The sequence below is a fragment of the Pipistrellus kuhlii genome, unplaced genomic scaffold (genome assembly GCF_014108245.1).
Source record: "Pipistrellus kuhlii isolate mPipKuh1 unplaced genomic scaffold, mPipKuh1.p scaffold_m20_p_10, whole genome shotgun sequence".
In the NCBI taxonomy this organism is placed as follows: Eukaryota; Metazoa; Chordata; class Mammalia; order Chiroptera; family Vespertilionidae; genus Pipistrellus; species Pipistrellus kuhlii.
Window position 1 is genome coordinate 36,896,701 of NW_023425405.1, and position 13,675 is coordinate 36,910,375.

The 13,675-nt window shown below is 42.9% G+C and overlaps 1 protein-coding gene and 1 long non-coding RNA gene across 4 annotated transcripts in view; one reads left to right on the forward strand and one right to left on the reverse strand.

Annotated features, from left to right (window-relative positions):
* The first annotated feature begins 6,587 nt into the window (after positions 1-6,587).
* PON2 (paraoxonase 2) overlaps positions 6,588-13,675 on the forward strand; it is a 30,448-nt gene continuing 23,360 nt past the window's right edge. The window contains exon 1 of one of the 3 annotated variants that reach the window (XM_036429381.2): positions 6,588-6,773. In XM_036429381.2, coding sequence (XP_036285274.1) covers positions 6,700-6,773 — 74 coding nt within the window. In that variant the 5' untranslated portion in view covers positions 6,588-6,699. The remainder of the gene's footprint in view (positions 6,774-13,675) is intronic. The other 2 variants (XM_036429380.2, XM_036429382.2) reach the window with 2 other exon arrangements.
* The window catches only part of LOC118714281, a 28,439-nt gene continuing 23,636 nt past the window's right edge, over positions 8,873-13,675 (reverse strand). Inside the window, exons 3-4 of the long non-coding RNA XR_006740973.1 lie at positions 11,873-11,969; positions 8,873-9,170 (exon numbers count right to left, since the gene is read on the reverse strand). This is a non-coding gene — a long non-coding RNA (uncharacterized LOC118714281). The remainder of the gene's footprint in view (positions 9,171-11,872; positions 11,970-13,675) is intronic.

A 13,675-nucleotide genomic window follows, 5' to 3' on the forward strand; every position in this document is an offset into this window, starting at 1 on the left:
ACTGTGAGCCAAGAGCAAGAACCTTCTAGGACAGATAGGAAAGTGTCCCAGGGTTAGAGGTCAGTACATAACACAGAAAGTTGAAGAGAATGTTTAGAGAAGATGCTGAGGACACATGTTTATAAGATGATTTTGTTATGACTGACAATGAGTTCCAGAGGACACAACAAAAGAGTTTGGGAAGTTGGGGTTGGGAATAGAGAGATGGGAGAAAGGACACAGCCATAAAGAAAGAGAATCTGAAGGATGACAGTTACTAGGGAGCCTGGATGTCTCATGGTGATCGCATATCATATTCATAAAGGTTCTAATGAGGTGACACAGATATTGGAGGAGAGGCAGAGAGTGCCGAAAAGAGAATTCTTGTCAGAAGCATGACCCTGGGCTCTCTTCTCCCTCCGGCCAGAGGAGATGTAAAGGCTAGGAGAGGGGCTATTTTAGGTCAAGCACAACTAACTCTGGAGATTTCTTTGCAATTTTTCCACCTTCATCTTCTACGTGGTTTCCAGTCCCTAGGGATGGGGAGCAAACGGGTTTCATTCTCTGTGGACAGGAAGTGAGTTTCTGATGCAACTTCAAAGCCCCATCCAGATTCAGGAGAAAAGGCAAGCCAAGCGGCCATCTCCATACCAGGGTCTACTCTCCCTAGTTTAAGGCAATCCCTAAACTAGGTTCAATTCCTAATTCTTCATCTCACTCCCCACTTTTCAGCCTGCCTTTAACCACTAACACTCACACAAAGCATTTAGGACCTTCACATGTACCATTTCACTTCAGGTGACAACCTTGAACCTCCCTGAAGGCCATCTGCTTTGTATGCTGCACTCTCTGCTGAGGATGGTGTTTCCCTCTCATCAGTGTTTCTATCCATACAAGTCCCCATGTCCATACAAGACCTCAATCCCGAGAACCAGAACTTGCCTGAAATTGTCTGCTGGGCTTTCGTTGCATCAAATGTGCTCTTCAATCCTTCCTCTCCCTGCCACCCCATCCCAGTTAGTGTATACCCACTTGCCCATTTGAACAAACCAAGTCATCTTCACCTTCTCCTTTCCCCCAAATCATGTTAGTCACCATTTCTATTCATTCAACTTCTAAAATTCCTTCAGTCTCCTACTCCTCTCCCTCCCCACTGCCTCTGCCTTGTTCAGATCTGTAACTTCTCTCTAGTAGACTTGGGAAATCTACTCCAACTCACCTTCCCACAGCCAGCGAAATGACCTTTGTAAAACGCAGCTGTTTCTCCCTTCTCAAACAGAATACAGATCGAAGTTCTTAGCCTTTGACATGGAACACCGCATATGTTTGTCCAGCGGCCTCTCTTTCTCACTAGACTATGACCTCGCACAAGGCAGGAAAATGTGCCTCCTTTATTTTGAATTCCCAATTACTGCTTGGAGATGCAGAATATGCTCAATAAATGTTAACTGGTGTAATGCTAGCAGGTAGAGGAAACATAAAAAGCAACGTAGTATTTTTTTTAATTTAATATATTTATTGATTTTTTACAGAGAGGAAGAGAAAGGGATAGAGAGTTAGAAACATCGATGAGAGAGAATCACCTATCAGCTACCTCTTGCACACCCCCTTTTTAAAAAATGTTTACTTAATATATTTTATTGATTTTTTTTACAGAGAGGAAGAGAGAGGGATAGAGAGTTAGAAACATCTATGAGAGAGAATCACCAATCAGCTGCCTCTTGCACACCCCCTACTGGGGATGTGCCCGCAACCAAGGTACATGCCCTTGACCGGAATCGAACCTGGGACCTTTCAGTTCACAGGTCGATGCTCTATCCACTGAGCCAAACCGGTTTTGGCAAAAGCAAGGTAGTTTTAAAGACTTGCTCTCATGAGAGTGAGACAGGCTGGGTGCTGGAATGTAAGTCCAGTGGGTCATACTAAATGCAAGAAGTCCTCAAAATGTTGAATGGACTCTTTCAGCAGGGCTGAAAATCTGCATGTTATTACCTGCTGCTCGAACAGCTGAAGGCAATTCCCCTAATCTGATAATCCTTCACTGTTTAGCAAACCTTACCTTTGATATGTATATCTGCTTTGCTAAAGGCAAAATGTGTTTAAAAAGCGTGGGTCCAGAGATTCTGAGAGCTTAGTCACTAGAGCTAAATTTCTGCCTGGCTTTCCCCCATGCCTTCCAAATTTATATTTCTTGTCTAGTCTCTCAATTCATTTACGTCACAACCCCTTCTCCTGATTCCTGAACCCTTGTGGCGAAAAAGACTGCAGCAGCTGGGCCTCTTTTAAATGGAAGGGAATACTCTGCATTTGTTTATTTATTTTTTAGTGTTTTTATGGATTTTTAGAGAGAGAGGAAAAGAGAGGGATAGAGAGATAGAAACCCCGATAAGAGAGAAACATCATCAGCTGTCTCTTGCATGCCTCCTACTGGGGATTGAACCCTGACCAGGAATCCAGCTAATTCTTGGGTCAATACACAAACCGGATGGCAGTTATTTTTTTTTTTTTAAACCTCTCCTAAATAAGTTTAAAGTTTCTCTTTCAGCACTCCCTGAAGAGCTTCGCTCTGCACCTGCAGTGGGAGACTCCAGCACTGGCGCCTGGGAAGCACAGAAATGTCCGCGCCTGTGTGAAGAACCTAGCCCTACATAAGCCCAACCCAGCAGTTCCGGCAGACGTCCTTCCATTAGTGTATGTTCCCTTGATGCCCCCTCTCCCCTTTCCCTCCACCTTGTTTTCAGTAAACCTCTTTTTTGAATCTGTTTTGCCACCTCTTCTGATTTCTATCTTGAGGGAGAACAAGAACCCCTTCACCAGTGACAAGACTTGACAAGAGATGGGTTTCTACAATTCTCACCACCTGCTCATTCATCTCTGTTCTTGCTGTGGATAGCAAAGGAATAGCAACTTTTTAATTTGATAATTAGCAAAAGATAGATCCAAGGTGGAAATGTGGGTATTCTTATGTTACATCTGGTTCTATCATTTTCCAAGCATGTAATCCTGGACAAGATCCTTAAGCTCTTGCCTCAGTTTCACCACTCATAAATTGAAATAATAATAGTACCTAATTCACATGGTTGATATGGGGATTTAATGAGGTGGTAGATATAAAATGTATGGAATAGCCGAAACCGGTTTGGCTCAATGGATGGAGCGTAGGCTTGGGGACTGAAGGGTCCGGGGTTCGATTCCGGTCAAGGGCATGTACCTTGGTTGCGGGCACATCTCCAGTGGGGGGTGTGCAAGAGGCAGCTGATCGATGACTCTCTCGTCGATGTTTCTAACTCGCTATCTCTCTCCCTTCCTCTCTGTACAAAACCAATAAAATATATTTTTAAAAAATGTATGGAATAGGAAATGTTCAATTCATAATAGCTGTGGTGGTTATTCTGAAAGAATTGTAAGTGCAGTCCATTAAAAAAACAAAACAAAAACAAAAACAAAATCTAGAAACATTATTGCTACATTGGAAAACATGCATATATTTTCTAGAGTTCAGGCCATCTCATAGACAGCCCATGAAGGAAAGTGAAAGTTTTTGTCCTTGATGTCCCTGATTTTTCTCTCTCCCAGTGTTTTTAGCCCTCATTCCTCTCCCTTCAGGGTCTGACTGCTCCTGGAAGACCAATCCTACAGCCTCCTGTAGAAATAGGTTTGGGTCTAGCAGGGGCGGGTGGAGCATCTGGTTGACTTTCAGCATTATCATAGAATTTTTTTTTATTATTATTCTGCCATAAAGATACATTGACACAACTGAAAAACTCATTCATTTTAAACCTGAGTTCTGTTACTGGACCACTCCTATAGTAAACCAGAAATAAGTATTTTTTAAAATAAATTGCATAATTATTTGTAGCTAGCATACTCAATTATATTTTATATTTGTGTGTGTTTTCTATAAACAACAAATTCACACTGTTCAAACTAATAATTGAAGAATATTAATTTGTTAACTATAAATATTAAAAAATATATGCAATCATTTTTCTGTTTGTTCTTATCTTCACTTTTTAATGTATTGAAAGTCTGAGAAAATGGCTTGGAGTGTGAGCGGGTGTGTGTGGGGGAGGTGGAGTGGGGGCGGGGGGGGGGGTCTCCTTTACCATCTGAGAAGCCCTAGAGGGAAGCATTTACAAAGCAAATCTTTCTTTTACTGGTAATAATGATCCTTTATAACATCCCTTGAAGGTATTTTGGGGTTAAAGGATTTGCCCCATTTTTAAAACAGAGGTAAGGAGAGGAAGGAAATAAAAGGGATCTGGAGGGACCAGCTCCCTAACACATAGGATATAAAATGGCCATAATCATGAGTCATTTATTTCAGGCATTACCAGGAACACTGTATTTTATAACATGCTGCAGAGAAGTTTAAAGAGTTAGAAGTACAGTCATGAAAGGCAGTCCACTGACAGTGTGCTCCAAGGAGCATTTTTAGTCAGTGGACTCTTTGTTTCTGGTCCATGGTGAGATAAGTAAGAGAATTGGAGAGTAGGCATTTAGAAACTATTATAGAAAATTGACAAAGTAATTTTACATCTGTTGAATCAAATAATAAAAGATTCGAGCTTGTATTTCTGTATGTCTGATTTTTTTTTACTTCATTTATTTCACTTCCTGGTAATTCATTTTCATTGTACTTCGAAAGTCAAAGAAAAATCTGTCCTTCACTACACATCATTTAAGAAGCACTGACAAAAGGTATTATTGTTTGGGAAATTTTGCCAAAGTCCCATTACATTTCTAATTGTAAACTAGTTGCATGTCATTATTTGAGAAACAGTGTTTCATGCCAAGTGAAGGGAGTTGCCAGCATACAAACAAGTTCCAGAACAAGTTTGTTTGTATTCAGTAACTTGATTATTTAAGCGCAAGAAATAGCATGAACCCTGGGTTGTATTCTTGGTGAAGCCTATAAACCCAGGTATCTCAAAAGATTGCTAAGCTATATACAATAAAATTCCTGGTGATTACCAGAGGGAAAGAGGGTGTGGAGAGGCAGAAAAGGTTATGGGGGAATAAATGGTGATGGTAGGAGACTTGACTGGGGGTGGTGAATACACAATACAGTATTCAGATGATGTATTATAGCACATGTGTCAAACACAAGGCCCGAGGGCCAAATCTGTCCCGCCAGGCCTTGCAATGTGGCCCGCACCGTGCTGTCATCACTGCACTCCGCTGCGTTTCCATCACAATGACAGTTTATGACTGTTCAGTAAACCATTCGGCCCGCGATTTAGGCTGGATTTTAGATTTTGGCCCCTTCTCTGATTGAGTTCGACACCCCTATATTATAGGATTGTACGCCTGCTAGAGGGGCCGGTGGCACAAAGCAAGGTAAACCTCCTGGGCTTTCAAAGGACAGCTATTTAGTCCTGTACCTAACATGCATATAAATTAATATCCCCTAGGACTCAATCAGAGATACACACAGCAGAAGTAGAAGGGTCTTTTTCTTTTTTTTCTAAGTGGGGGAAAGGGGCAAACTGGCATCTGCTTTTTTTTTTTTTTTCTTTTTAATCCTCACCTGAGGATATATCTTTATTGACTTTAGAGAGAAAGGAAGGGAGAGCAAGAGAAACACCAATGTGAGAGAAACATTGATCATTTGCCTCCCATCAAACTCAAAACCTAGGGATATGCCCTGACTGGGTAACAAACCCTTAACCTTTTGGTGTACGGGACAATGTTCCAACCAACTGGACCACCCAGCCAGGTGGCTTTTATTTATTACTTGTTTAAAAAACTGGTAGTAGCTGAAATTCGGCACTTGTGGCATCTTCTGCCTACATACCGTAAGGTGGCGATTAAACACTGGCACCATGAGCAGCTTATTTCAGGCCTGCTCACTTTTTATGACCGTCTCCATCTTAATGGGTAAGTTTCTCTTTTATACTGTTTTCTTTATTCGTGTTATGGTTGTTAAAGTAAAAGAAAGAAAAAGAAGGGAGGGAGGGAGGGAGGGAAGGAGGGAGAGAGGGAAGAGAGAAAGGGAGATGAGAGAGAGAGAGGGAGGGAGGGAGGGGGGGAGGGAGGGAGGGAGGGAGGGAGGAAGGAAGGAAGGAAGGAAGGAAGGAAGGAAGGAAGGAAGGAAGGAAGGAAGGAAGGAAGGAAGGAAGGAAGATAGGAAGGGAAGGAAGGAAGAAAGAAAGACTATCCTTATTCCCATAAGTTTAGGTAAAAAAGCAGCGCCCAAGTCCTTATGTCTCTGGATGAAGCATTACTAAAAGTTGGATGTTTCTTACCTTTCACCCACATCACATCCTATCATAAAAAGTAGTGATTCCAACATGAACTATTTACAAGACGTGGACCCTGTATCCTTCCCTGTAATAAAGAATCTTTAAAACTCGACTCCAGCTTCTCCCGGGGCAGGTGGGGTGAGAACTGTCTTTGGAGACCAGGGCAGTGAGAAAGGCCCAGGGCGGCCTGCTCTTTGGGAAAGGAGGGGAGGGAATTCCCTTTGAAAGCCTAAACTGGGGCAGGGGAGGGCGGCTCCCTGTCCCGGGTTAGGTGTCAGGGGAGGTAAGCTTTGGGTTGACACAGGCCCAGGGCCAGGCGAGGGCGGAGTCGCCACGGCCCAGAGTCAGGAACCCGCCTCCGCCGGGGTCAGACGGGGCGGAGCGGCCCGCGCCCTGGAGCCGGACGCGGGCACCGCCCACAGTACTACCCGGCCGAGCCGCAGCTCCAGCGCCAGCTCCAGCTCCGTTCCGCGCCATGGGGCGGCTGGTGGGACTGAGCTTGCTGGGGATCGCGCTGGGGCTGGTGGGCGAGCGGCTCCTGGCGCTCAGGTAAGTGGGGCCCCCTGGGATCCAGCTGTCCGGGCGCTGCCCAGAGCCTCCCAGCCCCGCTCGCCCGCCCGCGTGTCCCGCACTCCGGTGGCCGGGACTGCGGGAGGGGCCGAGGCCGCGGAGGGCTTAGCTTAGCTCGAGGATCGGCCTGGTGATGGCTCTCTTGATTGCTCTGTGCACCCTCTCCCCTCCCCTCATGGAACCCCTGGGCCCACCCCCACCTTCCAGCAAAACCCAGCATTCAGCGTTTGGGCTGAATCTGGAGACTTTCTGGAAAGTTTACAACTCTTTTTGCCGTTTGCAAAGTTCTGTTCTCCCTTGATGGGCAAGCAAGTGCTTTTTTTGCAAGCCCTCGCAGGGGCAAACTTGAGCGCTTTCACTGGAAAACAACTCGATTCCTCAGGCATTGAAACTTCATTGTAAAGGTTCATTCCGGGTCACTGCCGCTGCTTGCTCTCTGGCGCCCAAACCAGCTTTCCCCCCTTTCATCAAGTTGCGCTCCATCTCCCTGCTGCTTAGTTTGCGGAGCTGGCTCTCTGGCTCAGGCAGGGCGGGTCAAAAATACTTGCAATGTCCAGCTTTTGGTCTTACATCACTTCCTTATTTACCTCTTCACTCGGGAACCCCGAAGCCTGAGTGCCAGGCAGCACAAGCCTAGTCCATCTCACACTTTAGTGATTGTGAAAAAACATGGGTGGGTGGACGTCAGCGTTCCTAAATGACCAACTCAAACTTTATAAGCCACCTTGCAAAAGAATTCCAGTTACTGAGCACTTCCTGTGTATAGTGCGCTTTACTAGGCTCCTGTAATGAAGCACAGTCTTACCCTTAAGAGGTTTACTTTATTACAGGGAGGAGAAAAAAGCATATACCCTGAGTGGCCAGATTATGATGATCTCTGAACACATAATAATCTGGCCACTCAGTATATATATAATATATATTAGAGGCCTGGTGCATGAATTTGTGCATGGGTGGGGTCCAGCCAACCTGGGGGGGGGGGGGAGAGGGAGAGGCATGGGCGGTTGTCCGGCCTGATTACTTGTCGAACTCCTGGCCAATGGGACAATTTGCATATTAGCCTTTTATTATATAGGATATACACTGAGTGGCCAGATTATTATGATCTTTAAATTTCTAAATGCATAATAATCTGGCCACTCAGTATATATATTGAAGATATATCCGGCCAGCCTGGCCAGGGGGAAGGGACATGGTTGGTTGGCCGGCCTGCCTGTTGGTCGAACTCCTGGTCAAAAGGACAATTTGCATATTAGCTTTTTATTATATAGGATTATATAGGATATACACTGAGTGGCCAGATTATTATGCGTTTAGGAGATTATAATAATCTGGCCACTCAGTGTATGTCTCCAAGGCAGGTACAATCTACCCCTACAGGTTTAAAGGAGGCAAGATTACATCCCCTACGGGTAGAGCTCAGGGGGCAGAGACATTGGACATTGGCCTTGAAGGATGAATGGAACATATATGGGAAGAAGGAGGCCCAAATGAGAATAGTAGGAAGAGAGAGGAGGACAGATTTGAGATGAGATATTTTGAACTATGGTATAAAATTGGAGCCTGCTTTGATAGGCAAAGGGGAAGCAGTGATGCTTGTTTATGTTTTGTTTGTTTGTTATATGTTCTGTTTGTTTTAAACAAGAACTGTGAAACCACACACAGCACAGCCAGCTGTGGTGGGTAGAGATGAACTTGGAAGGATGGATTGGAGTAGGGCGGTAGTTCTCAGTGCATTTGGCTGTGCATGTATGTGGGCTGTACCCCTACAGATTCTGATTCATTTTGTTTGGGTGGGGCCAGGGCATGTGTGTTTTTTATAAATTTGTGATCATTCTATGTGCAATTAAGAGTTGAGAAGTACTAGGCTAGAGAGTGAATAGACATAGGGAAACTAGTTAAGGTATTGCAATAGCTTGGAGAGAATAGCAGCGGCCCAAACGCTGGAACCCCAGAAATGAGAGCAGTCACAGGTGATAGATACCAGAGTTCTCAGCTCTACTGTCCAGTAGCTGTCGCTTCATCTGCACATGAAGGGATGCAAAGAGGAGGACCAGTGAGTGTGTGTGTTAGTAGTTAGAGTTGGAGGAGGCTCGCTTAATGATATGACAATGGGCATGTTAACCTTAATTTTCATGTTATGTAAATGCCCATCCTGCTCTGCGGAACATTCTTGAGTTGGATGATTTTGTCTGATCTGACCAGCTCTCAGTTCCCAAGGCAAGTCCGTCAAACTTCAAACAAGCTCATTAAGTTGTCCCTAAACTTCAAACCACCAGTATTACTACCAGCTGAAGTTTTCTCAACAAGCTTTTCTTCTTACTGATTTTAAGGTTTTACAATTAAGTTCCTTTAAATGATGTCATTGTTGTAAACCTAAGAAAAAGTAAATAAAGCTTATGTACATAAAATGTACCTGATAGATAATTTATAATTTAATGCATTTTTTTTAAAGTTTTTTTTTTAATGTATTTTATTGATTTTTTGCAGAGAGGAAGGGAGAGGGATAGAGAGTTAGAAACATCGATCAGCTGCCTCTAACATACTCCCTACTGGGGATGTGCCGCAACCAAGGTACGTGCTCTTGACCGGAATAGAACCTGGGACCCTTCAGTCCGCAGGTGGACACTCTGTCCACTGAGCCAAACCTGTCAGGGCAATTTAATGCACTTTTTAATAAAGATTTGACTATAATACATGTTATTGAGCAGAGACTTTATAGGGTAGTAGCTTCATTGGATAGTTGAAGTCCCAAATGGATTGATGTGAGAATGTTGGAATGACTGGTGGGGGGCTAGATTTTACAAATAAAAGTGCAGGATGCCCAATTAAATTTGAACTTTAGGTAAACAACGAATGATTTTTTTAGTGTAAGCATAACATATATAATACTTAGTACATAATTATACTAAAATATCATTCATTATTTATATGAAATTCAAATTTAACTGGGAATCTTGTATTGTAGCTGGCCACTCTATGATTGTAGAATATCAAGTACCTATTGTTTACAGAGTTTGGTGGAGCGCTCAAATGCATACATAACATTTCTCCTTTCAGAACCTTAGAGTCTATTTTGAAAAGCAGCATATCTCCATATCCCCATAAGAAATGGTTCTTCAAAAATTGTGTGGGGTGTGCGTGTGGTTGGTTTATTTTTTGCTGTAATCTGGTACCTGCTATTTCATTATTCTATTAGAGGCCCGGTGCACAAAATTCGTACATGGGGGGAGGCAGTGTCACTCAGCCCGGCCTGCACCCTCTCCAATCTGGGACCCCTCGGGGGAAGTCCGACTGCCAGTTTAGTCCCAAAACAAGCAGTCGAACATCCCTCTAATGATCCTGGTCTGCTGGCTCCTAACTGCTCGCCTGCCTGCCTGATTGCCTCCAAAACCGCTCCCCTGCCAGCCTGATCACCCCCAACTGCTGTCCCCTGCTGGCCTGATCTCACCTCTAACTGCTTGCTCTTCCACGCAGGCCTGATCGCCCCTAAAGACTTGCTCTCTTGCCCTCTTGATCACCCCTAATCACCTCTGCCTAGGCCCCCCGCCACTGTGGCTTTGTCTGGAAGGAAGTCGGTCATCGGAAGATGTTCAGTTGACTTGGTCTAATTAGCATATTACCCTTTTATTACGTATCGATAGTATAGATTTTTAGAGACGGTACTTTGGCACTCAAGTTATTTTTCTCCTCCAGAGTCTGCTCACTTAAATTTCAACTTGCATTTCAGATAAACACTGAATATTTTTTTAGCATAAGTATGTCCCAGATGGATAAATGGAATCAAAGCTGTCTCTTTCCTTCTGAACTGTAACTGGCCAAGGTTCCCAGGGGAGGATGGTATAATACACCCAACTTTCCTACTCTTCCCTGGTTGAACAATAAAAGGGAAAATAGAAAACACACAGGCATCCCCAGGCCAGTTGCTCCCTGATGCAAAGTACACACCTTGGAATGAATCATGGGACTTGAGTACATCAGAGACCTGTGTGTGGGCAGAAACCCCCAAACAAGCGCCTGAACATTCTGCTTCTTTCCTGACACCCTTTCTGACAGCTCCCCCGGACGCTATCCAGTCAGCTTTTGAATACCTCTGAAGGGTCAGGCTCTTTCCTTAAACCCCACCCTCCTTAGCATTTATTGTGTGACTACAGTATGCTTGTCGCTGTGTCAGAAGTGTCCAAGTTCTTTATATTAAACCAACATGTACTTTTTCTGACCTTTGGAAGATAGGCCCTTTTACATTTCTGACTATCTATCTATCTATCTATATATATATATATATATATATACCTTTTTTTTCTATATTATACCTTCCTTTCTATATTATACATGTAAAAACTGAGGCTGGGAGACATTAACCGGTTAGTTCAACAGGTAATTAGTGCTGATCCTGTACACTAAGCTAAATACCCAAATACCGCTTACCAGCTCCCCCACAGCCTCCGAGCTTGGCTGCCATTGGAATAGATTTTCCCCAACTCTGCGTGCCTAAGCCCAAATTCTAGGTTACTAAGTGCAAGCATTACAGAGGCTCAATTGGTAAATTCCGAAGGGTTTTACTAGTCTGTATACAAAAGATAAAGCCCCTGTTTGTCCATATTTAAGTCTGTATTTAAAAGATAAAGCCCCATCAGTGGCTTATACATTCAGGCTGTGAGATAAGGAACAAAGTAATTCCTGGAAGTAAGTCCGTGTTCCAGTTTGCTTAAGACATGTTAATACCACAGCCTGGTGCTCCCTTACTGCTACCGCCCAGCAAGGTGAGGGAGTAACCAACCGCCCCTGTCTTAGTCCCCTCCAGGTGGGTCATACTATTTCTCCTGAATGAAATACTGATTAATTCATAGTAATAATATTGATTCATGCTTTGTGGGTAGACACCCTGAATTCCTTTCCTAGGTCCACTATTTATATGAGACCTTAGCTTTTTATTTCACCTCTGTGTCTCAGTGTCCTAACCTGGAGGATGGGAATAATAATAATCCAACCTGCTCCATAGTGGGGCAGAGAAAAATAAATGAGGTCATTCTTGGAAAGTGATAGAACAATGTCAGACGCATGTGATGTAAAATTACCTGTGATGGCAAGGATGTGCAGGCAGGGTTCTTAGACTTTTTATGCGGTAGATCTCTTCAGCAGTCTGCTGAAGCCTTGACTCTCAGCATTGTGTTTCTAAAAGCATAAAAGAAAATACATGGGAGCACAAGACAAACTTAAACACTAAGGCAATTCATTTAAATGCTTAAATACTATTGCCAAAATATTTTTTAAATCCAATATATGATATAGTAACCTGGTGCTCACTCTATCTATCTATCTATCTATGCAATTTATTTCAGAGAGAAAAGGAGAGGGATAGAGATAGAAACATTAATGATGAGAGAGAATCAATCAACAATGAGAGAAAATCATTGATCGGTTGCCTCCTGCATGCCCCCCACTGGGGATCAAGTCTGCAACCAGGGCATGTGCCTTGATTGGGAATCGAAACATGATCTCTTGGTTCATAGGTAGACACTCAATCGTTGAGCCATGCCAGCCAGGCAACATGGCCTTCTTTATTAAAGCCTTAAAAATATCTAGAGGTAATTGCATATCTAACAGTAGATATTTTGAAGTAGTGGTGAGTATAAATGATATTTAGATATCTCTACCACAACTGACATGTGATATAACAATTCTGTAATTTCTATTAGTGACAGAGTTGCTGGTACTGCTGGTAGAAGATTCTATGGTTTGTTGCCTATACTCATCATCAAAGGAAATATCATTTTCAGTTAGAGGTTTAAATAAAGATGTATTTTTGCTCCATCCAAGTTCATGGATTCCTTAATTTTAACCCATGGACTTCTTTTGAAGGTCACTGACCCCAGTTTGAGAACCCTGAGGTATATGTTTTTGGTGGCTGTCATCTGGAGAATTGAAAAAAAAAAAAAAAAAAGAAAAAGAAAAAAAGAAAAGCAGTACGTATTCTTTCCTGTATTGCACCTACCATACACTGAGGGGCCAGACTATTATGATCTCTGAATGCATAATCTGGCCACCCAGTGTATACTTGTAACTAAAAGGAAAATAAGTACAATTTAATGAAAAAAGAAAAGGAAAGTGAGAAAAACAAAAGGAATCTAAAACAGAAGGCAAATAGCCTTCATCTTCAATGTCCAATTTAATATACTGGTAGTGGTTTCCTGGAACATTGTGTCTGAAGCTAGCTCTGGGTTATAGGAAGGAGTTCTGTGATTGATTAGCAATGTCTGCATGACAATGGAGTGGAAACAGCTAATACCATCTGACTTAGTTCATTCATAAGCATGCTATGGACATAAAGTGTTAGGGAGCAATAAGCAGTAGCAAAAATATCACTTATTTGTGTTTGTACCATTTTTCTTTTTTCTTTTCTTTTTGTTTTTTTGCTTTGTTTTGTTTTTAGCATAAATGTATTTAGGCCTTTTAATTTGCTAGTACAAACAAGTTTGTATAGCTCTCATATATTCTCCAAACTTCTTAAATCTATTACCAGTTAGGAGTGCTTTCAACTGTAGGAACATATGTCAAATTAATGGTAGCTTCTACAAATAGAGGCTTATTTTTCTCACATTATAAAAACTTGGTAGGTAAATCATTTAAAAAAATATATATATTTTTATTAATTCCAGAGAGGAAGGGAAAGGGAGAGAGAGATAGAAAACTCAATGATGAGAGAGAATCATTGATTGGCTGCCTCCTGCATGCCCCCAACTGGGGATCCAGCCTGCAACCCACACTTGTACCCTCACCAGGAATCCAACTGTGACCTCCTGGCTCATAGGTCAGTGCTCAACCACTGAGCCACACCTGCTGGGCAAGGTAGGTGAATCATTTCAGAGCTTGTCGACTGA